We start from the raw sequence: 25,498 nt of genomic DNA, 5'->3' as shown, positions 1-25,498 counted from the left end.
TATAAACAAAATTTAATATATGTATATGTTATCACTTTGTATTCTCTGCTATCAGCGCTTATAACGTGTTAAACAATTAGTTCTAGTTCAAGTTTGCGACATTTGACTTATACCCTAGACATTTGTGATGTGTTGAAGGGGACTTGAGTTAGACACTCTTGTATAAAATGCTCGACAGAAGCATATTCTGTATTCAGCATTAAGATTAACTCACACTGATTTTCCATTAATTCCCAATCTATTCTTTAGCTGCTAAAATTCGACAAATTGAATTGAAAGCCTGAAATTATTGAGCTGTTTTCATGGGAAATAATTGAAAAATGTGATTACAAAATGCATATAAAATAGGGTATCACAAGTGTTATTGATTGAAAATGGAATGATACACAATGAGGTAACATATATATAGAAATTTGGTATATAACAATTCAAAAAAAGTTAGTTATGTTAAATGGTGAGATTGACAGATCAATAAATGGATAGGTAGATACTAGAAATTTTAAAAGATAATTATTCTGCCTCAAATTAAACTGCAGCTAGCACACTATCTTTTTCTTAATTCTCTTTTATGGAGAGCTGTATAAGCTCAATCGAAAAGGTCTCCATTTGATAAACATTTATGCATGCTGACGTGATGCTCACGAGTTGATGCCACAGACAGCAGTATAGAAAGATACGACATGGCTTGGCTGCGACTTGCCAATGAGCATCAACAACAACAGCGATTGAAACTCAGTACAAATACAAAACAAGAGCAGAACACACACACACACACATACACGTTCTGCTGACGGGGGCCGGACCACAAAAACCGAACAATGTCCGACTCAATTTCGCAGATTCATAAAAGTGAAGTGCGCTGGCTGGCGAGAGTTGAGCATGCCAATCCCTTAAATCGATGGATGGAGCAAGTGTGTTGGCATTGGAAATGGGAAATCAAGTTTTGTGAAATTGACTCTCAAGTGACGACTGGACCTCGGACTAGGGAAATGGGACGTGGAAGTGGTGTGATGGAGAGAGACCATTAAAATGAATTGCACTGCACTTTGTGCCATCAACAGAATCAACTCCGGGAGAACGAATGATGCAGCATAGAAATGACTTAAAATACAAAATAAAATAAACTAGAAACGCAGACATAGAAAGCTACAGAAAAAGAAGAGAGTAGAGAGAAAAGCAGTCGAAGCAGCGGCAGCAACAACTACGAATTGGAAATGCGAAATGCCAAAAGAATCCGATTCCTATTCCGAAACAGCACAGAACAAAACAGAACATTGCACGCCATTTCAATAAAAGTGAATTGCCCAACGACGACGACGACGTCGACGACGATGGATGAAAATGAGCAAGAGAAAAAGAGGTTGAGGATGGAGATGAGAATGAGGACGTGAGCGCCTCAAACTTTAGACTGATGCTGATACTGGCAAAGTATCCGCACAGGACCCATCTAAACAGCCAGCGAGCAGACTCTAGTCAAGCTAGTGATGCGCTCGTGACACGAATTAATGAGAAATGAATTAGCTATACGCTAGATACGAGTAAATTTATATGACTTGTATTATCTGACCAGCTATAATCTAACTTTCAATATTGAGATTCAATTATAAATTATGATCTTTAGGAAGTCAAAAATTATTATTAAGTATTTGATCATATACTAATTGCTTGTTTGTCATTTAAAACAACTTTTAATATTGAGGTTTATTTGTAAATTATGAACTTTAAGAAATAAAAAATAACTCAGGATTGTTAATGAGATTATCTTGCTAAAAGAAATAGTATTTTTCTGTAGGCTGTAAATTTTCTAACCAATTTAACTATATTTATATGTATTATATAATTATATGTAATATTCATATCAACTTGTACTTGGTAATGCTAGTGTTCTATTTCCTAAAATGAGTTATATAAATACATATTATATATTTAACATATTAGCAAAATTAAAAAAAAAAAGAATTACATAAAAATTTCATTAGAGAAAAATACAAAATATTTCGCTATTTAAAAAATAATTTATTTATGATTTTTCCCTAAAAAAAAATGTAAACTCAATCTATAAAATATATATCAAATTTATATAGTTCAATATTTTGGTATGAAAACTCAATCTACATAAATATCTAGCAACTTTATATAGTTCAATATTTTGGTATTATCCTACTCGTGTCACGCTGCCATCTCTAGCGTCGCTGGTAGCAGAAACCCGCCGTCAGCAGCCGTAAAAGTTGAGTTAGTTCAAGTCTGGAATTCCGGAAGTGAGCTGCGCTGCGCTGCGTTGCGTTGCGTTGTTGACATGACTGACGACGTCGCGTCGTCCTTTTCTCAACGGCGAACTGCGACTGCGACTGCGGCATACTGGAAACTTTTGCTGGCACTGGCAACCCACTTCTCTTCCCCTTCCTTATCCCCATCCCCTTCCCCTTTTCCCAGTTCAGTGTAATCTTGCAGCCAGTTGATCTGCGAGTCTCGGGCTCCTTGGCTGGCCACTTGGTCTCGTTAGTCGTAAAAGCAAAGTATCTACATCAAAGCGCGCACGACAATAACTTCAAATGAGCATTTTAATAAATTTTTCAAATAATCACTTGAAAAGTGGAAAATACTCTCTCTCTCTGCTTTTTCTCCTCACAAGACCCTTTGCTTTATGCATTCAGTTATTCCCAGTCAAACTTCAGACTCAGACTCAGATTCAGACTCAGAGTCTCAGTCTCAGCCGTCGACTAGCTGCAATTCAACTTAATGTTTGCTTAAGGAATTAGTTGCAACTTGGCAGCGAGCATCAACTATAGGATATGGATATGAATGTGAATGTGAATGCAGGACGTGAACGAGGAGCAGCAGACGTCATCACATAGCACAGACTAAAAGAAAACTTATGATTAGTTACGACTGAGACGTAATTGGATGCCTAGATTTGGATCTGTCCACGCCAGAATAGCATTCCCAATCCCCTCATCCCCTCGAATCTAACTTGAGTCACAATGAAAGCAGCGAGTCTTTGGGATTATTTAATATAAATACGAGATTAAAATACAACTACAATATGTATAATAAATTAAGTAATCGAAGTAAACAAATCGGGGAATTTCTCTTGAACTGTCGTGATTAATTTATTGCGACCTTTTGAAATACAGCATGACCATAATTAATTAATAATAAGTATACTAATAATAAATTAATAAGTATGCTAATTGGATGATTTGTGTCAACATTTGACATCGAATTTGGTTTTATTTTGAACACAGATAAGATTGCTCTCTATGAAATGTATTATTTTATATGCCACAAAAAGCCTGCTGCTTTCGGGTCTTGATTGATTTGCTTGGCAATCTGGTATATTTTGAATTAACATACCTCAAAATACTAATAATATACCGAATTCTTTTTTTTTTGGTATATTGATATACTACTCAATATGCCAAATAAAAAATTTAAGCAAAACATTGCCGCATTATTGTCAGCAAATACCAAATGAATAAAGCAAAAATACTGAAAATATACCAAAGACTATATTTGGTATATTGATGTACTACTTAAAAATGAATATATCTAAAAATACTAATATATATCTAAGGCTATATTTGGTATACTAATATACTACTCAAAAATACTATAAATATGCCGAAGGCTATATTTGGTATACTACTAATTCTTAATGAGGAATATTTTGAGAATAATACAGCAATGTTTTGTTTTTATTGACTTGTTTTGTCGACTTTCTTAATTGTATTTAATGTATGTTAAGAGTATCTGCGAATCGATGCATCTAACAACATTGATAGACCATCTGCGCTGAGTACTGAATTGCATAAGGAAATTATTTTGCAACGCAATCAAATATAGTAATAGTAAACAAAAACATAGCAGCGTAAACAAAACTCAATGTGCTGACTAATCCGAAAATGATGTATTTAAGACTCTCCCATTCAATGGGATGCTTCAGTCGTGATCTACATTTCAATAGCAGCAAGCATAGCTAGCAATATCACAATGCAAATCGGAATTATTTTGAGTATTATTTCGCTATGCACATTGCAAATCATACAAGCCAACAATTATATAGACCCTGAAGACTATCGGCTTCTCGAATTTCCTAAATTGGCGAGCAGATCAGAAGCACACTCCCTTTGTGAACTAAGTAATGGATTGCTCTTACAATTGCGAGACCACGAAGACCTGGATGCCATTCAACATCAGTTAAGGCAACCGAGATATTGGCTCGGAAGTCGCAATAGCTATCGACGGATCGGACGTGGATGTCCAGTAATTGAGCGAAATGATGATTCTACAAGTTATCGAATAAACAAAAGTTCAAGTTGCTCAGCATTGAATAACGTCATCTGCCAGTTAAATTAAGTCTAAATAAGTTGAAATAAATATAATTTTGTTATTAATTGCATATTAATAATGTTGATAAGCTCTTGTGATATTTCGCTTTAAATATTCATTAAAATATGCGTCTAGTTTCAGATGTGTTTTAGTTGTCAATAACAATATCAAAAGACTAGATTTACATTGATCTTATGTCATGTGTTTTGAAAGATTCGCGCATTTAGACCAGTTCGTATAATGAAATGCTTTTTAAATAAATAACGAACAGTCCATGATGATTTAATGTTTGGTTATCATCACCATAATTCATCAAAGATATAAAACAAGTAAGAAAGCTTCAGTCGAGCACAGTCGACTGTAAGATATTTGCTACGTGTTTTGAATAAAAGCAAAACAGTGCGGTATTATTCCTAAAACAGACGATAAAATACTAAAAATATACCAAATTAATAAAGTACTAGATTCAAAATATACCATTGAGTGCAAAATATACCAAGCAAAAGTATTTTTGAAGCAACTCCCTAAAACATATCATAAAATACTAAAAATATACCAAATTAATATGGTACTAGATTCAAAATATACCATTGAGTGCAAAATATACCAAACAAAAGTATTTTTTAAGTGACTTCTACAATATTTATTTGATTGCGACTATTTATTGTTTTATATAATACCAAAAATAAAATGTGTTCTGCATTGAATTATATTATAGTATATATTTTAATGAATTAAGGTATTCAAATATTCGAATAACAATTTAACAACTTATATTTTCAGATTACACAGAAAGTGTATTCTCGCTTGGGCTTGCCATGAAGACAGCAAATGTTTTGTGCTCACTTGGTTTATATTCTTTGGTGCACTTTTTGGTGGCAGAGCCGCAGGCAGGCTTGATTTGCGAGTGCATTGCATACTTTGTGGCAAGTTGCAGTCCTGCCACATGCCACATGCCGCATGCTACATGTGTGTGTTTTCCTACACTCCCACTCACTCTCTTGTTCTTTTTTCTTTGCGTAATTTAGCTGGAATGTCCAGCACTTAATGAGTTATTTTTTGGTTACTTATTTGGCAATCGCAGCAAACGCTTTTCGCCCCGGAATTTTTAATTAATGCAAAATGCAAAATTGCACGGATTTCATTTGCAGCGCCTTTTTCATTTGCTGCATCTCATGCTGTTGTGTTCTTTGCATAATGGTCAACTATTTGCCTGAAAGGCGACTACACAATAAATTGCATGACATTTTCTCATATGTGCAAAACATTTCACATTGCATCTCCTGAGGCTGTTTTGCTATATACGACTGCTTGTATTATTTTCTGCATTTCTAATTAGCGCACATTTTTGCTGGGTTCGGGTTGAAAGAAACATTTGTAGCACAGTGTATTGCAGTTTTAATTTGTTTAAAGTAATGTAATAATTTTAAAATTACTTAAAAAACCAAATAGAAATAGCTTGTTAAAAAATATGACTTCATCAAGTAACTCAACTTAAATTTCATAAAAATAGATGATCAGACTTTGCCTAGTAAGTAAAAGTAAATTTCCCTTTCATTTCAATACAAAACTAATACAGAATTTATTTTAATCGCAATAGTCTTTCCTATAGTTAAGCAAACAAAAAGTTGCATTTTAGTAGATTAACGAAGACTTTCAAATCAAAACCTTTGAAATTATATCTCATAAGTATTAAAGTAAGTTCTTCTTTTCATTTCAATATTACGAAGTCTTTTAAAAGACGTAAGAAGAAAAGAGTTTAAAACCCTTTAATTAAAGATTCTTTTTTTAATAACAATTTAATGTCAGTGTAGGAAATGAGAACAGTAAAAAAAGTTAAATCAGTAATGAAATTCAATGACAATGTGCAAAATGTTGGTACATCAATGTATCTTGATTAGAGCCTACAATAAGATGTGAACTTAAATGCAATTTGATTAAAGTTCTTGCTTTCACTGAGAAATATGTTAGTTCAATATTTTGCCACAAGATGCAGTAAAAAAACCTTTTTTGCATTCAAAACAGAGAATAAAAAGTCTATTGAGAAATCGTACTTACTTTTTGTTCAATATTTTGCCACAGGTGCCACACTGAAAAGTCTTTCGTGGCTTCTCCGCATTTGTCTTGGGCAACTGCTTTCGCTTAGCATTGCTCGATGTTGCTGTTGTCACTTGTTCCTGACGACCATGACCGTGCATGGTGGCCATGTGATTCTTGAGATTGCTGCGCCTCGCAAACTTGGTCGAGCACTCGGCGCACTCAAAGATGCGTTCATCGGTGTGATTCCGCAGATGGGCGCGCAAAGAGTGTTTGCGAAACTGCTTTGGACACAGCGGACATGGCAGCAGCTCGTTCTTGCCAATCGCCGAGTCGCGAGTGTGAAAGAAACGATGATAGAGGAGATCCGATTTGTACTGCGCACTAAAACCGCATTCATCGCAGTGATAAGAGTTCGCCGGTGGATTGCAGTGGCTAGAACTGGAGGCCAAAGGCGGTTGGCAACTGCGTGTGTGTCGACCCAACGCTTGGGCGGACTGAAAGCTGCTGCCACAGCTGAGGCAGGCGTGATTGTCCATGGGATGGCACAGGCGACGATGCTCGACCAGCGCTTGAGGCGTCTCAAAGCTGAGCGCACAACTGCTGCAGCATTGCTTCTTGGCATCTTGGTTGTCTTTTTCCGTTTCTGGCTGCTGTTCCTCGAGCACTTCGCACAACATTTGCTCCAGTTCACGCTCTGGCTGCCCTGCCCTCATCTTTGCCCGTTTGGGCAGCAGTCGCTTGGCATGCCGCTTGTGCTGCATCAGATTGCGATGACGTCGCGCCTCCATCGGCGTCTCGAACTGCAGTTGACACAGCGCACAATAGTAGCGCGCAAGGCGATGCTTGTGCTTCTCGTGACGCTGCAGCGCAACACGCGATCTCTGTGCCACGCCGCAGATGTTGCAGCGAAAGCGACACTGATACTCATCCGATGCGCTGCCCTGCTGTGTGGCCAACACCTCAACGTGCTCGTTGGCCAGATGCTGACGCAGTTGCGCATTGTAGAGAAACCGTTCGCTGCACACTCCGCAGCTCAGCAGTCGACGCTGGGCAATGCAAACCGGCACGGATCGATTGAGGGCCAAGAGCACCTCCTTGTGTGTGGCGTCGAGCAGATGCTGCCACATCTCCTCGTTGCTGCCACACTCGAATTGACAGTAGCTGCACCAGAAGTCGCCGCCTAACCGCTCGGTCAGCTCCACATGCGAAGCGGAACGCCAATGAGACTGCAATCAAAAGAGAAGAGAATTTATTAACAATATCAAGGAAATGTTTAAAAATGGTTTCAGAACGAGCTGTGAATATTGACGGCATGAAGAAATCTACATATAACAAAAAATCTACAGACGAGTGTTCTCGACTATGAGATACCTGTTACCTATTTTAAATGAAAGCAAAACAGTGCGATTTTATTCTTAAAACATACGAAATTAATAGACAGCAAAAATACAAAAAGTGTACCGAATGATTACTTTAGTATATGATATACCAAATACCAAAATGCTATCTTAAGTATATTAATATAGTACCGCCTTCAAAATATACCAGATTGCCGATAAAAATCGTTCGTACAATAATATCTACTGTCTTTATAACTCCTGAAAACTTGATAGCAATTAGATAAGAATTGTTGAAGTTATTTAAGAAATATTTGTAGTCGAGTCTTCGTTGCTATCGTTGATAATTTGGTATATTTTGAAGCCTATGGTATATTTGTAGCTACCTTTGGTATATTTAAGTATTTTGAGATTAATTAAATATAATATAATTTAGTTTATTTTGGTAGTATATGGTATATTTTGCACTCCATAGTATACCGATAAGCTTAATAAAGCCTTTTGCTATATATTTTAATATTTTTTTGTATATCAATTTGATATGTTTTAAGAATAATATCGCACTGTGTTGCGCCCTTTGAAAAAGTGTGGCAGATATTAAACAGTCGAGCACTCCCGACAAAATATTTAATTATGAATATTTGCATTTACTTTTTGTCTGTGTCTTTAACAATACAGTTTGTCTGCTTTCCGTTAAACTAATCAACAATTTCTTGGAATATTATCAAGAAGCTTTATGAATGGAAGTTGCACATAAAACAAGTAATTAACTTAAATGCAAATCTAGTGATAAGACATCATTTCCGTTATGTACAATAAGATTTTATTTAATGCAATGAGTTTTATCTGTCTTATCTCTAAGCGAAATATAGTATATTCTGGGTATTTAAGCAGAAGCAAATCATTTAAGAGCAACAGTTTCTTAGAGTTCACAATTCTGCAATTTTTTTCAAGCTAAAATGAATATACGGAGCGTATTTTTTGTACTTCTAGTCTCAATGTTTATTCTGTTGGGCAATGGAGAAGTGAGTAGACCTATTTATTATAAAATAGTAATGTGAAGTGAATGTTGAGTTTAAAAAATTTACAGAACAACTGCAGCGAGTTGATCAATCTGCAATCACTGTGTCGAAAGTATTGCCTTCAAGCTATAAAACCTGCGTTAAATAAAATGCAAGACTTACAGAGCAAACTGGATGACTTGAAGAATGAGTCAATGAACAGTTTCACGAAATTCGGAAAACTAATAGATTTACAGAATGAAAAGTTTGTAGAGAATTTCGCAAATTTACGTAATGAAACTGAAACAAATAAATATGTCGAACAAAAGCTACAAATTGCAACAGAGAGAATACAACAACAATTACAACAGCAAGATGTAAAGTTCCAGCAAAAGCTTAACAATCTTGAAGTACGAAAAACATTAGTTGGTCCACCTTATCAAAAAATTGGTTCAAAATATTATTATATTGAAGAAAGTTCAGAAGTTAATTGGTTTGAGGCAGTTAACAAATGTCTGGCACTTGGTGGACATTTGGCTAGTTTCAAGAATAAGATGGAAAATAATGCAATCAAGCACAAATTGCAGAATGACAAAGATTATTGGATTGACATTAACGATCTAGCTAAGGAGGGAGAGTATGTTTCCATTGCCACAGGTCGCCGGGCAACCTATTTTGACTGGAAATCAGGTGAACCTAACAACTGGAAAGATATCGAGAATTGCGTTGAATTGAATCGTAATGGTAACTTTCAAATGAATGATGATACATGTAGTAAAAACCAATTGTTTATTTGCGAACATAGAAACGAGCTCTAATAAGTTATGTAATTTAAGTATGACGACTTTTTCCTTTTTTATTTCAACCAATTGATGCATAATTATCGCATATTTTATTCGCGAATATTCGAAATAAATAAATCAACTTTAACTGCAAATGTTTGAAGTTTAATATGGTTGAATAAACATTCTACGCGCGTCCGTCTAGTAGAGATTACACTGTGTTAAAAAGTACAATCTACTTTCAGCAATATACTATAAGAAAATACTATTTTTATAAACAATCGCTTGATGATAACCTCAAGATCAAATACATATCTCAAATCTGGATCGCTATATACAATGTTTTTTCAAGGCCATCAGTTACATAAGCTATAACATATTTTGAGTATTTAAGTTCGGCTTTTGGCAGAAGAAGCTCAGTTCGACGAAAACTTCAGTACATAATATTTTTTGAATCAAAATGAATATAAAAATATTTGGTCTCCTTTTCTTAGTCCTAGCTGTTTATGGCAGTGAGGAAGTAAGTACACCTAATACATTGTCTATTAGATGATTCTAAGTTCCGGTTTCCATGCATAGAGCTGTCAGGAATCGAAGCAACTTGATTTATACCTGGACCCCCTTATCAGCAGATTGGTTCAAAATATTATTATATTGATGACTCTGAAAAAGTCAATTGGTTTGGTGAAGTCAACAAATGTCTCTCAATTTAGTTAGTATCCAAGATATGGATGAATTCATCGCAATTAAGCAGAAACTGCAAAACGATAAAAATTATTGGGTTGTCATTAACGATTTAGATAAAAATGATAACTTGACTTCGATTTCTACAAGTCGCAGAGCAAACTTCAAAGTTGAAAACTATTTTTTTTGGAGATTTAATTGTTATTCGATAGTATTTACTAGAGGACTTAGTTGCTTTAGCTGACAATCTGGTATATTTTGCACTCATTGTTATATGTTGAATGTAGTACTATATCAATGTACCAAATAAACAATTCGGTATATTTTGTTTTTTTTCGCTATATTATTCGGTATATTTAAAATAAGTACCGCATTGTTTTAATTTTTATTGGGTAGTTGTGTATTTTACAATCAAGCACACTCGTTGTAGCTTTCCTATATGTTTTGTTCTGATAAAGTTGCGAAAAAAGTATGTAAAAAATTGCACAGTTTATTGAGGCTATATTTTAGAAATGTATTTTTATTTGACGCAATTTCAAATTCCATCATGTTATAAATCATCTGATAAGAAATTTTAATAGTTTTTAATTGACATTTCATCTGAACAACAATAAATTATTTCACCAGAAATTTTATATCAAACAGCCTTCTAAGAAATGAGTTGACATATGTATATATAATATAATGTATAGGTCATATTTTCTGGGTATATAAACTCTGGTTATGGGTCCAATAGCTTCAGTTCGATATTTAACTTTGTGCGAGTCAAAATGAACACATTATTCGTTTGTCTCCTTGCCTCAGTCCTTGTGGTATACGGCAGTGAAGATGTAAGTCTAATTCGATTAATGATCGTTAAGATGATCTCAAAGTCAATTTCCATCTATAGAATCTTCAGGAGTCGAAGCAGCAAGAGACGGACTGTGTCAATTACTGCTCGAATATTATAAACCCTATGCTAAACGTTACGAGGAATCTACAAAACCAAGTGAATGATTTTAAACATCAAACGAAATGTTTGGCGCAACTGGAGAACACGAATAAACTGTTGGCGGAGAAATTTGCTTCGCAGGACAAAAAGATTGAACAGAAATGGAAAGACTTGAGCACTGCACGTGGAAAAATTGTGCAACAAATCGAATTACAGGGAGAACAAGTCAAAAAACAGTTGGAACATCTTCAAAAAGCGAAGGAAGTTAAGAAGCAAATACCTGGATCACCTTATCAGAAGATTGGTTCAAAATATTATTATATTGAAGAATCTGAAAAAGTCAATTGGTTTGGGGCAGTCAACAAATGTCTCTCAATGGATGGACATTTAGTTAGTATCCAAAATCTGGATGAATTTAACGCAATCAAGCAGAAACTGCATTCAGGCAACAATTATTGGATTGACATTAACGTTTTAGCTAATAAGGATGAATGTACTTCGATTTCTACAGGTCGGAGAGCAAATTTTTTTATGTGGCAGTCAGGTGAACCAAACAATGGCGGTGGTATTTACAATTGTTGTATGTGGAATTCATTTGGAGAATTCAAAATGTTTCTTAATACATGTAGTAATAAAGTTTTGTTTATTTGCGAATTTAGAAATTAATATTGTTAAATATAATATTATTCCAGCCAGCCTAATAAATATTAGTACACATCTGTATAATTGAATGGGTTATTTAAGAATTTTTTATCCGATTGTAGCAACAGTTTTTTTTCTTCAGACAAATGTTTACAAAAATGTATATTTTTTTATTTTCACTTTTTATGGCATTTCCAATGTGAGCGCTTTTGACAAAAACATTAAAATATAATAAAAGAATTGATTCAATAACAAATTTCAAAATTGAAATCAGTATTCTATTATTAGAAATTCTGATAGTAAAAGACCGAAAGTAAAGACTGTTGGGCGTTGTTCTGATAACACATTCTGAATTCAATACATTATATGCTTATTATTAAGTAGAGGGCAACGACTCATTTCTGTCCTCAATATCATATACATACATCACACTTATCACAGTTTTCTTACACTTATACCTTCAATTATGAATCACTCCAAAAGTTTCTGCTTCCAAAAACCAATCTGTGGCAAGTGCGCTGGCTCGTACACGACTGGTTCGGTACTATTCACTAGTGATGACTATTTGTGCATCAACTGTGGAGGTGATCATGCTTCAACAGACAAGAAATGTCCAGCCAGGGCTAAAAAAAGCAGAATGCCATAACCAAAACCAAGGCTCCCTGCCTCCAGAAACACTTTGAGAGCAAGACATAACCAGGACGTCACTCGGAGTTTCATCCCTGCTAGCACTGTCAGTTGCAATATTTCCTACGCTGAGGTCGCTCCAAACGGGCTTAACCTGGGCCAAGCGCTCTTAAACATAACCAGCGAGACCCAAACGTGCTGCCTGATAATAAATTCAACGCAAGAATGGAACAATTATTTAAGTTGGTCCAAGAAACATTGGAGGCAAACAAGGTATTTCGAAATCTGGTCACGGTTAAAATCAACCGACTGTTAAAGTCGGATCTCCGGTTTTTCCTTAGTGCTCATAATATAGATGTTATGCTGGCCACAGAAACACATATGAAAGAAGGACAGCGTATATTTCTGCCAGGATATACTTCTTTCCAAATGGTGGTACCTCAGTGATTGTGCGCTCCACATTGAACTACACTCTACAGTCTTCTGTGGACAGACAAATAGCTCGAGTGAATCTACTAACCTCTCCCACCCAATGTACCATGGACCAAAGTGGGATTTGAGTCCCAGTTCGCCGAGTTTGGTAACAAATTTATTGCTGGAGGTGACTACAATGCCAAACATGCATAGTGGGGCCCCACGAGTGGCAATCCGAGTGCCTACTCCAGAGGCAAACTGTGCAAGAAGTAGTAGCGAATAGCCAATACCAGATTGTGGCAACGGGAGAGCCCACTTTCTATTCCTACAACTCACAAATTACACCATCAGCAATAGATTTTTTTGTTACCAATGGCATCAACAGCAATAGGATTCATGACAGAACGCTGCACGAACTTTCTTCGGATCACACTTCTAGACTGACTAAAGCTTACGCTACTCCGTCAAGGAAGCCACTACGCGATCGTATACTCGCTCGTGGAGCCGATATGAGAATTTTCAAGGCGCACTTGGAGGAGGAATTGGACCTCAACATGGAAATTCAAGAGGAGGATATTGACAACGCCATCAATATTTTCATGAACCAACTAACACAAACTGCAACAAGAGCTGCTCCTAGAAACCTACAACATGTGAATGAACAACGCCAGCTTCAGCTTCCTCCTGCAATCATCGAACTTCTCCGAATTAAGCGCAAAGTCACAAGAGAGTACGTCAGAGCTGGTGATGCTCAAATCCAGCAGATTGACAATAGATTGGCCAATCGTCTTCACAAAGTCCTGGTTCGCAGGAAACAAATGCAAATTGGCAATTTGCTCGATATCTTAGGGACGGATGCTTCTACTAACTACTCCCTGTGGAAAATAACTAAAAGGTACAGGACGCTACCCACAACAGAGTCTGCTTTTAAAGACTCTAAAGGAGGCTGGTGCCGCACTAGACAAAGCAGAAGTGAAACCCCGTTTCAAATGACTTTACCCGCAGATCCTGTCTCACTGGACGAAGTTAAGCAACTAATTTCGAAATTAAAAGTAAAGAAAGCCCCTGGCGAGGACTTGCTGGACCATCAGAATACTTCCAGATCAAGCTTTGCTATTCTCTCATGTTCAACAGTATCCTGCGTTTGGGATACTTTCCGAGTGCTTGGAAGTCGGCGAGCATCATTATGATAAAGCAACCATCAAATGTGGATTCTTACAGGCCTATCAGTCTTCTTCCTTCTTTAGAAAAAATAATGGAGAGGCTGATTCTAAACAGAATGATAAGTGTCGAGGCTGTCACCCGTGCGATTCCCAAGTTCGAGTTTGGTTTTCGTAGTCTGCATGGCACCCCAGAGCAACTTCATAGAGTTGTCAACTTTGCGCTGGAGGCGAAAGAGTATGCGGTGGCTGCTTTCTTGGATATCCAGCAGAGTGTGGCATCCCGGACTTCTTCACAAAGCAAAAAATGGCTAACACCTCAGCTTTTCTTACTAATAAGGAGCTTCTTAGAAGGATGCTCTTTTCATGTGGTGACCGATAGATAGACCCGTCGTCGATCAAGTCTATAGAAGCGCGTGTTGGCCCAACATTGTATACACTATACTCTGCTGACATGCCCACCCACTCGTCAATCAAAGCACTTACACGAAAGGATACACGGATTGCAACCTATGCTAACGGTACTGCGGTATTCACCAAAAACAGCTCCATAGAGCTTGCAAATATAGGTCTCCAAGAATAACTAGATGCAGTTCAGGAATGGGCTAGGAATTGGAACGTGTGCATCAATGCAGGTAAATGCGCAAACATGACCTTCGCAAATCGAGCGCGAAAATGCCCGTGTGTGACGCTTAATGGTAGAGTGTTAACTCACTCAGCATCACGCGAATACCTTGGAGCCGTTCTAGACAGAAGGCTCAATTTCGAAAGCCATGTCAAGTCGCTGCTGCACTCTTAAAAATATACGGAAATGCTTGGAGGTCACCCTAACAGCCTGGCTAGGCGCCAAACGCCAAGTCATCGCACTACAGTCAGGAGAAGATTAAAACGATATCATCCTCAAGACCTGCTGGCTCGGGCCTTGACCTAATATTTACCAGCTATACTATACATACATTTCTCGTATATACTTAGGTTTAATTTATTTAATCTTTATTTACTTTATATTGCTGCTGACACAATTAATTTTCTGTTTAGTATTTCTGATTTGCTTAAGTTGCTAATGCTCTTAGAATTAGTTGTCTTTTCTTCAGTGTAATATATTTTGCGTATATAGGTTCTGTTTTTTATAATTTTGTTTTGGCAAGAAATGTGTGTAACAGGTAGAAGAAGGTATCTCCGACCCTATAAAGTATTAATATTCCTGATTAGCGTCAACAGCCGAGACGATCTAGCTATGTCCGTCTGTATGAACATCTAAATCTCAGAGACTATAAGGATAGAAATATAATTGTTTTTCGATAGCATTTATTAGAGGTCTTAGTTTATTTGGCTGACAATCTGGTATATTTTGCACTCATTGGTATATTTTGAATGGAGCACTATATTTTTGCGGTATATTATTTGGTGTATTTTAAAATAAGTACCGCATTGTTTTGTTTTTGTTGCGGGTAGCGGGTAGCGTGTATTTCACAGTCAAGCACACTCGATGTAGCTTTCCTATATGTTTTATTGTGATAAGGTTCACAGTTTATTGAGGCTATATTTTAGAACTGTACTTTTATTTGACGCAATTTAAAATTCCATCATTTTTAAAAATCATCTGATAAGAAAATATAATATTTTTTAATTGAATTGAGAAAAAGCTTACAAATTTCATCTGAACAACAAAAAACAATTTCACCAGAAATTTGATATCAAGCCGCATTCTAAGAAATGTGTTGGTTTATGTATGTATATAGAACATATTTTCTGGGTATATAAACTCTGGTTATGGGTCCAATAGCTTAAGTTCGATATTTAACTTTGTGCGAGTCAAAATGAACACATTATTTGTTTTTTTCCTTGCCTCAGTCCTTGTGGTATACGGCAGTGAAAATGTAAGTCTAATTCGATTAATGATCGTTAAGATGATCTCAAAGTCAATTTCCATCTATAGAATCTTCAGGAGTCGAAGCAGCAAAAGACGAGCTGTGTCAATTACTGCTCGAATATTATGAAGCCTGTGCTAAATGTTACGAGGAATCTACAAAACCAAGTGAATGATTTTAAACATCAAACGAAATGTTTGTCGCAGTTCGAGAGCACGAATAAGATGATGGAGGAGAAATTTGCATCACAGGATAAAAAGATTGACCAGAAATTGGGAGACTTGAGCAATGCAACTGAAGAAATTATGGAACAAATAAAATTACAGGGTAAACAAGTCGAGCAGCAAATGGAACATCTTCATAAAACGGAGGAACTTAAGAAGCAAATACCTGGACCACCTTATCAGAAGATTGGATCAAAGTATTATTATATTGAAGAATCTGAAGAAGTCAATTGGTTTAGGGCAGTCAACAAATGTCTTATCCTAGGTGGACATTTGGTTAACTTCCAAAATCAGGATGAATTCAATGCAGTCAAGGGGAAACTGCAAGCAAACCAAGATTATTGGATTGACCTTAACGATTTAGCTAAGGAGGGTGAATTTATTTCAGTAGCAACTGGTCAAAAGCCGAAGTTTTTGAATTGGCATATTTATGAACCAAATAACGGTGAGTCTTCTAACGAGCATTGCGGTGAATTATGGTTCAATAATGAAAATCACCTAATGAATGATGCTATATGTGAAAATAAGAACTTGTTTATTTGTGAACGTACAGAGAACTAAATTGACATCAACACCTTTGAATTTTTAATGAACTATCAGTTTAACTATTGTTCTCATATTAAAAAAAAATAAATCACTTTTGTTTCTTATAGACCCAAAAATATAAATATATTCTGAGGAAACAGTAATTCCGAATATCTGTACCAAAAATTGTTTGCTTTTCCGATAGCCTTAGACACAGATATATATTTAGAATTAAAAATTATTTCATAACACAATTTGGCAAATGTTTTTACTGCTGAAAATGATGTGAACACTAAATTATGTTTGATTATTATTAATCAAAGATTTAGTACGAATCGAAATGGGTAATATAATTTATTTGAGAGCATGTGGAAGTCTGATGAACCACACGATATTGGTAATAATGAACATTGCACTGCGCTGTTTTTTTGTTTATTAAATGAATATAGATGAAGATAAATGAATATATTATTATTCCAGCGGGACATTGCACAGTTTATTGAGGCTATATTTTAGAAATGTATTTTTATTTGACGATATTTAAAATTCCATCATTTTTAAAAATCATCTGATAAGAAAATATAATATTTTTTAATTGAATTGAGAAAAAGCTTTCAAATTTAATCTGAAAAACAATAAATTATTTCACCAGAAATTTGATATCAAATATATAGTACATATTTTCTGGGTATATAAACTCTGGTTATGGGTTCAAAGCTTCAGTTCGATATTTAACTTTGTGTGAGTCAAAATGAACACATTATTTGTTTTTTTCCTTGCCTCAGTCCTTGTGGTATACGGCAGTGAAGATGTAAGTCTATGTTAATTCGATTAATTATCGTTAGGATGATCTCAAAGTCAATTTCCATCTATCTTCAGGAGTCGAAACAGCAAGAGACGAGCTGTGTCAATTACTGCTCGAATATTATGAAGCCTGTGCTAAATGTTACGAGGAATCTACAAAACCAAGTGAATGATTTTAAACATCAAACGAAATGTTTGTCGCAGTTCGAGAGCACGAATAAGATGATGGAGGAGAAATTTGCATCACAGGATAAAAAGATTGACCAGAAATTGGGAGACTTGAGCAATGCAACTGAAGAAATTATGGAACAAATAAAATTACAGGGTAAACAAGTCAAGGAACAGTTGGAACATCTTCAAAAAGCGGAGGAACTTAAGAAGCCAATACCTGGACCAGCTTATCAGCGGATTGGATCAAAGTATTATTATATTGAAGAATCTGAAGAAGTCAATTGGTTTGTTGCAGTCAACAAATGTTTTATCATAGGTGGACATTTAATTAGTATCGAAAATCAGGATGAATTCAATGCAATCAAGGGGAAACTGCAAGCTACAAAAAATTATTGGATTGACATTAACGATTTAGCTAAAGAGGGTGAATTTATTTCCGTAGTAACTCGTCAAAAGCCGAAGTTTTTGAATTGGCATATTAATGAGCCAAATAACGGTGCGTCTTTTAACGAGCATTGCGGTGAATTATGGTTCCATAATGAAAATCACCTAATGAATGATGGTATATGTGAAAAGAAGAACTTGTTTATTTGTGAACGTACAGAGAACTAAATTGACATCAACACTTATGAATTTTTAATAAACTATCAGTTTAACTATTGTCGTCTTAACATATTCGAAATAAATAAATCACTTTTGCTTCTTATTGACCGAGAAACATAAATTTGTGCTGATAAAACAGCGAACCAAACAATATTGTAATAATGATGCTGACAATGCACTGCGCTGGTTTTTGGTTATTTGCGAATTACGAAATGAAGATAAATGAATATATTATTATTCAAATAAATACACATCTGTTTAATTGAATGGGCTATTTAAGAATTGTCTTCACGATTATAGCAACAGTTTTTCATACAATTTTTGTTTATTAAGGTGTATTTTCTTTTATTTTTTGCTTCTTATGGCAATGTCTTTCTGCACTTAATAAAAACACTAAATTGTAATAAAGTTATTATTTCAACAACAAATCTAAAAGTTGCCCTTAGTGCTCAATATTTTAACCTTCATAAAATTCTATTCGTATAAATCTAGAAGCAGAGTCTATCGAACACGTTCAACCATTAATACTATATGTTTAGATTAATGAAAGTGATAGACAACGACTCGTCTCTTTCTTTGTCTCAATTTTGATAACCTTAAGTTCAATTACATAACACATATTGTGCATTACGTGCATTCCAATCAGTTACACATGAACTAAATATAGTATATTTTTGGTATATAAGTTCTGTTTTTGCCAGAAGAGCTTCAGTTCAAAAACACATCACTGTTTAATATTGTGTGAATCAAAATGAATATAATAATACAAGTATTTGGACTCCTTCTCTTAGTCCTCGTTGTGTATGGCAGTGCGGAAGTAAGAAATCTTTATAAATCGTGCTTTCGATGATTCTCAAATGATTCGGTTTCCATTCATAGAGCTGTCAGGAATCGAGGCAACTTGAGTCAATCTGTGGAAATTATTGCTTTAGAGCCATGAAGCCTATGTTAGATTATACGAAGACTTTAGAGCGACAAATGACTGATTTTGCTCATGAAAAACAATTTTTGTTGGAGCTGGCAAACACGAAGAAAATATTAGAGGCAAAATTCGATTTGCAGGATAATACGATCCAACAGAAATTTAGAGACTTGAGCACTGCAAGTGAACAAATTTTGCAACAAATCAAATCACAGGGTAAACAAGTCGAGCAACAGTTGGAACATCTTCATAAAGCGGAGGAAGATAAGAAGCCAATACCTGGACCAGCTTATCAGCGGATTGGATCAAAGTATTATTATATTGAAGAATCTGAAGAAGTCAATTGGTTTGTTGCAGTCAACAAATGTTTTATCATAGGTGGACATTTAATTAGTATCGAAAATCAGGATGAATTCAATGCAATTAAGGAGAAATTGCAGACTGATAAAGATTATTGGATTGGAATTAGCGATTTAGCTAAAGAGGGGAAATACGTTTCGGTTGTCAAGGGTGACGAAGAGGGTTATTTAAATTGGCATGATGGCGAACCTTATAATTATGAATCGAGCGAGCACTGCGTTGAATTAAGATTTAACGATAATAAGCATCTAATGAATGTTGAGAATTGTGATACAAAACAATTGTTTATTTGCGAGAAGACGCTAATGTTGTAAGATTTAAAAATATATAAACTTTATTCATTTCTATGCCAAATAAATAAAGAAGTAAATGCTCATTAATTTATTATTTTTATATTCATTTACAATTTCAGTTTCGTTGTTTTTTTTTTTACTGAGAGATACTGTATATTTCTGTCTAGTGATTTGCACTTTCGGCAATACTGATAATAAGTTTATAATAATTATTCAGTGCAAACATTGACAACATTGTACGGTTTTAATTCATTCCGTTTATGGAGAATCTCGAAGCTGTCTTGCCACACATTGTAAATATTTCCATATACGTATGTATATAATACGTATTGTAATTTTTTTGTTCTTTTCCAATCATTTAATCGCTGTTGACTATATAAGGCAAATCAAGATGACCTTATATGTATAGCGACGTTATCAATTTTTATTTGCCTCGTATTAATCAAATCAGTTTATGGCAGACGCGACAATAAAAAAGAATAAAAATAAGCGTATTTATACCGGGTCAATCGAGTGAAATTCTACAGTCGTGTTTTGGTTTTCAAACGTAAAAGTAACAAGTAAAGAGTTCGCAATGGGAATCCGATTTGCTTTAAGTATAATTCTAATTCTCGTTCTGCAAAACTCCATGAAAGTGAGCTGCCGTAATCTCTCAGTTTCTGATGATCGTTACAAGCAGTACGGAAAAAAATATTATTATATTGAAAGCACTCAGAAAGTGGATTGGAAAACGGCAAGCGAGATGTGTTCGTCTTCGGGTGGCCGTGTGGCAGGTCCCCATATTGAGCCTCAATTTGAAAGCCATATTAACAGCCTGATGAATAAGCCAACTTTTTGGCAATACCACGAAATTACATTTGGACAATTGAAGTTTTGGTTTACAGCACCAGTAAGCGAATTGCTTTCACGTGACTGGAGTCCGAAATCTTGTCTTACGCTATTTGATAACAATGGATTTTACTCTCGAAGAAACGTGGATTGCGCACTGTTGAATTACTTCATTTGTGAACATTTAGAAAATTAATATAACAATTACTTAAACCATTCAATATAATATGCGTTCAATAGAAATAAATGTATTTTACACAAGGCGTCATTCAACGATGAATAAATTGCAATGCTAAATTTCAATAAAGTGTTATTGTTGAAGAGCAAATTTTTAAGTAAATTATATGAATTTAGCAAAACAACTAATTGCAATAAAAAGTGCTAAAAATTGATTGTTTAACTTTACAATAAATATAAAAAAAAATCATTTCTAAATTCGAATAATAATTGAGCAGCGAACACCGAGCTTGATGCCTAACTACTACTAATATGGTATATACTATATACCATATATACTATAATGCTTAAAATATACTATAGAGTACAAAATATACTAGATGGTCAACCAATAAAATCAGGACCCGACTGCATCTTTATTTTTTGAATGCCGATATTTGATATATCGATATACTATAACGTTCAAAATATACTATAGAGTACAAAATATACTGATTGTCAATGGAAGCAGCCAAGACCCGATTACAGGCCTTGTATACCTATATTTGGTATATCTATATACTATAACGTTCAAAATATACTATAGAGTACAAAAATGTACCAGACTTTTAACCAAACCAACCAGGAATTCAGCTCTATCCTTTGTATCCCGATATTTGGTATATTGAAATACTACAATGCTTAAAATATACTATAGAGTACAAAATAAACTAGATTGTCAAACAATAAATTCAGAACCCGACTACATCTTTATTTATTGTATGCCGATATTTGGCAAAAATGTACTAGATTTTCAATCAAAGCAACCAGGTCCCGATTACAGCTCTATCCTTTGTATATCTATATTTCGTATATCGATATACTATAACATTCAAGATACGCCATAGTGTATCAAATATACTAGATTTTCAACCAAAGCAACCAGGATCCAGATATATCTCTTGTATTCCGATATTTGGTATATCGTAATACTATAACGTTTAAAATATACTATAGAGTACCAAAGCAAACAGGGATCGAATCCAGCTCTATTTCTTGTAGTGCTTTAGATCTAGGTGTTCAGACGGACAGACTGACTTGTTATAAATGTTCACAATCTTATTTTCTCTGTATAAAACTTAGTTACTCCTTAATGTAATAAAAACTATATTGGGATATGGTGAAGATGGGAAAGATTTTTCAAAGTGGTGTTAATTTCATAGCTTCTCGATATGTTAAAGCTTTACCTACCTGAAAGGCCTGCTCGGTGTTGGCATAGAATTGACAGGGCAGACACTGGAAGGGCGCCTGTCGCACAATGCTGCCCATGTGCTCGAGTATGGCGTGCAACGAGTTCTGTCGCTGTGGCTGCGTCTGCTGCTGCAGGCGTCGATAGTGATAATGCGAGATGAGATGCTTGCCCATCAGATGGCGGGCCATGCTGTGGCGACAGAGTTCACAGCGCAGCAGCTGCGTGCGACGCTGACGACGACAACGACGCTGGCGACGAGGTGGCTCAAGTTCGACGGGTTGAAAGGCTTTGGTGAGCGTCAGATTGTCGCCCTCGAGATTCGCCTGCTCCAGCTGTCGTTCGGCCTCGGCGCGTCGCTGATGATAGGCGCTGCGCAAGTGTTGCTCATAGTTGAGACGCGTCTTGAGGCGGCGACAGCAGATGTTGCACCAATAGCTCGCGTTCGGTTGCTGCAACTTGGTCAGATCGATATTCTCGCGATACTCCAGCTGCTTACTGCCCGGTACCCATTTGCCATGCGTATGTTCTGCCGGCGGATGATCGTGATGCTGCTCCTCGGCTGGTTCATCCCAACTGGGCGAGATGCGTTCGAGATGTGTGTGTTGCAGCTGCGCCGGACGATGTTCGGGTTTCCATTTGCCACCTGTGTGTGTGGCGGGCACAGCTGGTGGCGAGTGACGACGTGGCGTCACATCGTAATCCTCGTCAGCATCGTGATCGTGATCGGGATCATCGTCATCGGCCTCAAAGTCATCTGGATCATCGTCATCATCCTCTTCGTCGCTTGCCTCGGGCGAATGCACAAATTTCAACGGCTTAAAATCGCTTTCCTCCTGATCGCGCATCGCCTTCAACAGCGGATCTCCATGCCAGCCTTGCTCCTCTTTTCCTCCACGTTCGTTGTTCATTGCTCGTGTGGCACTCGATTTGCCGCCCGTGGAGACACTCTGCAGCTGCAGCGACGAGAAGAACACATCGGCACCCATCGGCTCGTAGCTGGCATCGTAGGCTTCGGTCAGCGTTTTGGATGTCTTGCCCCCATGACTGGCATTTGCTTTACGCAAATAACTGCTGGGTGCTTCGGGCTCGGCGAAATGCGAAAAGCTGTGATCGTAGCTGTGATCCGATGTTGGAGTCGTCTCCGTTGTTGCTGTTGTCGCTGCCACTTGCTTTGTATCTGCATTTCTGGCATTGTTGCTGAGGCAGTTGCCCTTGCGATGCTGTATGTACTTGCTGAGACCCACAATCGTTGCATTGCACTTGATGCACAGATGTGTGTCCTCCAGCTCATCTGATTCCTGCTGGTTGTGCATAATGGTTAACTGCAAGGAGAAGAGCATCACATTGGAATCAGATTAAGTTCAAAAATTGCTTGCTTAACTTAGTAAATAAATGGCATTTAAGTAATTGTTGGTTATATAGACAAACCTTTCATTATTTAATATACGCATAATTGATAATACGTACAGTTTGATTAACTTAAATAATACTGCTTGCTGTTGACGACCGCTGTTTAACGTCCTACGATTGAAGATCTACTACTTCCAACAACTGATGATCAACTGACGATATATTATACCGATAGCTTAGCTTGCTAATGCCAATAGATACCTATAAGATCAATCAAACCTCTGTTAGATTTATTTAGAGACCCAATATAATTTGAATGAGAATAAAAATTACTTGTTTCCTTAACTTTAATTTTGTGATTTTAAATTTTTGTAAATAAAACATTCAAAAAATGGATATTAGAATCTATAAATTACCGAAAAAAGCTTAATTTAATTATTTTTTTTGTATAATATTGTTTATTCATTGAGCCATGTATTTTATTCAATAATACCTTTAAAAATTTAAGATCTAGCCTAAAATGCTAATGGACTAAGTAAAGAAGAATGCTGTAGCGGCCGATTTATTCCCAACAAATCTATTTATTATAAGTGAAGCATTAAAAATTCAGATTTTGAGAGACATCATATAAACTCAGCATTTATTTAGCTGCATATGCATTTGAAGAACATTGTCAGCAAGTTTCGCATCGCTATCTCTTCAAATTTCTGAGATCTGTCAGTTCATACAAACGGACAGACGGGCAGACGGGATGCCGAAAATCCCATTTTCTGCATGTTACATTACCATTAAGCCATTACACCCTTCAACTGCTGCACATTTTATGCGAGTCTATATTCTCCAGACGAAGCGTTTGCATGATTTATCGGCGCTTTGAGGCTCTTCATTGAGCGCTCGGCGCAAGAGAATTGCAGGGAATGTGGTGGGTCATATATTTCAAGCGCAGTTTATTCATTAAGCATGTTGGCAACTGCGTGAACAGCGGCCAATGTCGCTGTTGCTCTCATTCCCTCAGTGCTCACCACAGCGTTGACATGCCATCGGGTTGACTGTGCGTATACGCGATATGTGTGCTGAGTGTGTGTCTCTCTACTCTGTCGTTTATCCCTTGCGCCTGTTTTGTGTTCCTGTTTATGTCCGTGTCCGCCTGTTGGCATTGCGGCCTGTCACAAATGAAGTTTATTGCGTCTGTGTTGCGTACGTGTCGCGCTCTCTAGCCGTCTCACTCGCACTCTCTCTCTCTCTCTCTGTTTTGCGCGCGATGGCTAAATGTAAAAGTGTCATTTCCGCCATATGTGAGCGCGATGAACGATGCGTCGACGCCAACGCGAGCATCTCTTCTTGTTGTTGTTGTTGTTACTGCTGCTGCTGCTGCTGTTGTTAATAATTTCCACAGTACAATTGCAGCAGCAGTTGGCAGTGGCTGCTGGAATTTATACAAACGAGGCCCATGTCTGAGGTTAAATACGAAAAACATAACAATTCTCACTGCCTCCGCCTCGTGGAGGCGGATGTCAAAGCATTTGGCGCTGTTGCTGTTGATGATATGCTTTGCTCTCGTTGGAATGAGAAGCACAACACACAGCCGTTGTTGTTGCTCTTGCTGCTGCTGTTGCTGCTGCGTTCATCCGTCTAAACGAGCGGCAAAACGACAAGGACAATATTGGCCCAGACTGTGCTAACGGTGCCAGGGATGCGACCATTGTTGTTGTTGCTCTGAGTGATAAACGCGCGTTTGTTTAACAATTAACGTGCCATGCAACACATGCACAATTATTTATACTACTACTCAGCCCAGTCTTTCAGCTCTCTATCTCTCTCTATCTTTCTGTTGCTCTCCTTCAACTATTGCAAGTATTTTGGCTGAGCTGTTACCAATTTTTATATGGCTAATTAGTAGGCTGCCTGATTTTCAAACTTGACTGTGTGTGTGGGTGTGCTTGTGTGTGATTCATGTTAATTGCTTATTACACATACACAAATATGTACATGCTTGTGCGTAAGAGGCGTTTAAACATCTAATTGCCATCTAATTGCACATATCCTCGAATTTATGTGCTGAGATCCAAAGTCAAAGTCAAGACAAGACAAGCGACTCGAAATTAATGACACCTGTGCTGCAAGTGAGTTAAGCGAGGCGATGCGAAGCGAAGCGAATTAACAAACGCCATTCAACGCAACACCAAATTCAT

The 25,498-nt window shown here is 36.6% G+C and overlaps 5 protein-coding genes across 5 annotated transcripts in view; 4 read left to right on the top strand and 1 right to left on the bottom strand.

Moving 5' to 3' along the window:
* Positions 1-23,278, bottom strand: part of LOC132798906 (zinc finger protein 132) — a 38,324-nt gene extending 15,046 nt beyond the window's left edge. Inside the window, exons 1-2 of the mRNA XM_060810936.1 lie at positions 21,956-23,278; positions 6,388-7,595 (exon numbers count right to left, since the gene is read on the bottom strand). Coding sequence (XP_060666919.1) covers positions 6,388-7,595; positions 21,956-23,269 — 2,522 coding nt within the window. The 5' untranslated portion in view covers positions 23,270-23,278. The remainder of the gene's footprint in view (positions 1-6,387; positions 7,596-21,955) is intronic.
* LOC132798134 (accessory gland protein Acp29AB-like) lies at positions 8,637-9,690 on the top strand. Its single transcript, XM_060809870.1, has 2 exons — positions 8,637-8,731; positions 8,797-9,690. Exons 1-2 carry the CDS (start codon positions 8,666-8,668, stop codon positions 9,523-9,525), a joined length of 795 nt encoding a protein of 264 aa, XP_060665853.1. The 5' UTR covers positions 8,637-8,665; the 3' UTR covers positions 9,526-9,690.
* On the top strand, positions 15,752-16,603 carry LOC132799018 (accessory gland protein Acp29AB-like). The gene is made up of 3 exons (XM_060811131.1): positions 15,752-15,827; positions 15,887-16,487; positions 16,596-16,603. The coding sequence occupies exons 1-3, from the start codon at positions 15,768-15,770 to the stop codon at positions 16,601-16,603; spliced, it is 669 nt and encodes a 222-aa protein (XP_060667114.1). The 5' UTR covers positions 15,752-15,767.
* LOC132799014 (accessory gland protein Acp29AB-like) lies at positions 17,297-18,154 on the top strand. The gene is made up of 2 exons (XM_060811116.1): positions 17,297-17,378; positions 17,447-18,154. The coding sequence occupies exons 1-2, from the start codon at positions 17,319-17,321 to the stop codon at positions 18,152-18,154; spliced, it is 768 nt and encodes a 255-aa protein (XP_060667099.1). The 5' UTR covers positions 17,297-17,318.
* Positions 18,875-19,797, top strand: LOC132796645 (C-type lectin 37Db-like). The gene is made up of 2 exons (XM_060807894.1): positions 18,875-18,962; positions 19,025-19,797. The coding sequence occupies exons 1-2, from the start codon at positions 18,897-18,899 to the stop codon at positions 19,739-19,741; spliced, it is 783 nt and encodes a 260-aa protein (XP_060663877.1). The 5' UTR covers positions 18,875-18,896; the 3' UTR covers positions 19,742-19,797.
* Positions 23,279-25,498: the final 2,220 nt, after the last annotated feature.

This window comes from Drosophila nasuta, chromosome 2L, assembly GCF_023558535.2.
Source record: "Drosophila nasuta strain 15112-1781.00 chromosome 2L, ASM2355853v1, whole genome shotgun sequence".
Classification (NCBI taxonomy): Eukaryota; Metazoa; Arthropoda; class Insecta; order Diptera; family Drosophilidae; genus Drosophila; species Drosophila nasuta.
This window is presented reverse-complemented; position numbering and strand designations above follow the sequence as displayed.

Excerpts from the sequence above, each read along its gene's own strand:
- LOC132798134 (XM_060809870.1), top strand. The coding sequence starts at position 8,666 with ATGAATATACGGAGCGTATTTTTTGTACTTCTAGTCTCAATGTTTATT. Across the intron at positions 8,732-8,796 it reads TTCTGTTGGGCAATGGAGAA|AACAACTGCAGCGAGTTGAT; the intron begins GTGAGTAGACCT and ends AAAAATTTACAG.
- LOC132799018 (XM_060811131.1), top strand. The coding sequence starts at position 15,768 with ATGAACACATTATTTGTTTTTTTCCTTGCCTCAGTCCTTGTGGTATAC. Across the intron at positions 15,828-15,886 it reads TGGTATACGGCAGTGAAAAT|AATCTTCAGGAGTCGAAGCA; the intron begins GTAAGTCTAATT and ends TTCCATCTATAG.
- LOC132799014 (XM_060811116.1), top strand. The coding sequence starts at position 17,319 with ATGAACACATTATTTGTTTTTTTCCTTGCCTCAGTCCTTGTGGTATAC. Across the intron at positions 17,379-17,446 it reads TGGTATACGGCAGTGAAGAT|GAGTCGAAACAGCAAGAGAC; the intron begins GTAAGTCTATGT and ends ATCTATCTTCAG.
- LOC132796645 (XM_060807894.1), top strand. The coding sequence starts at position 18,897 with ATGAATATAATAATACAAGTATTTGGACTCCTTCTCTTAGTCCTCGTT. Across the intron at positions 18,963-19,024 it reads TTGTGTATGGCAGTGCGGAA|AGCTGTCAGGAATCGAGGCA; the intron begins GTAAGAAATCTT and ends TTCCATTCATAG.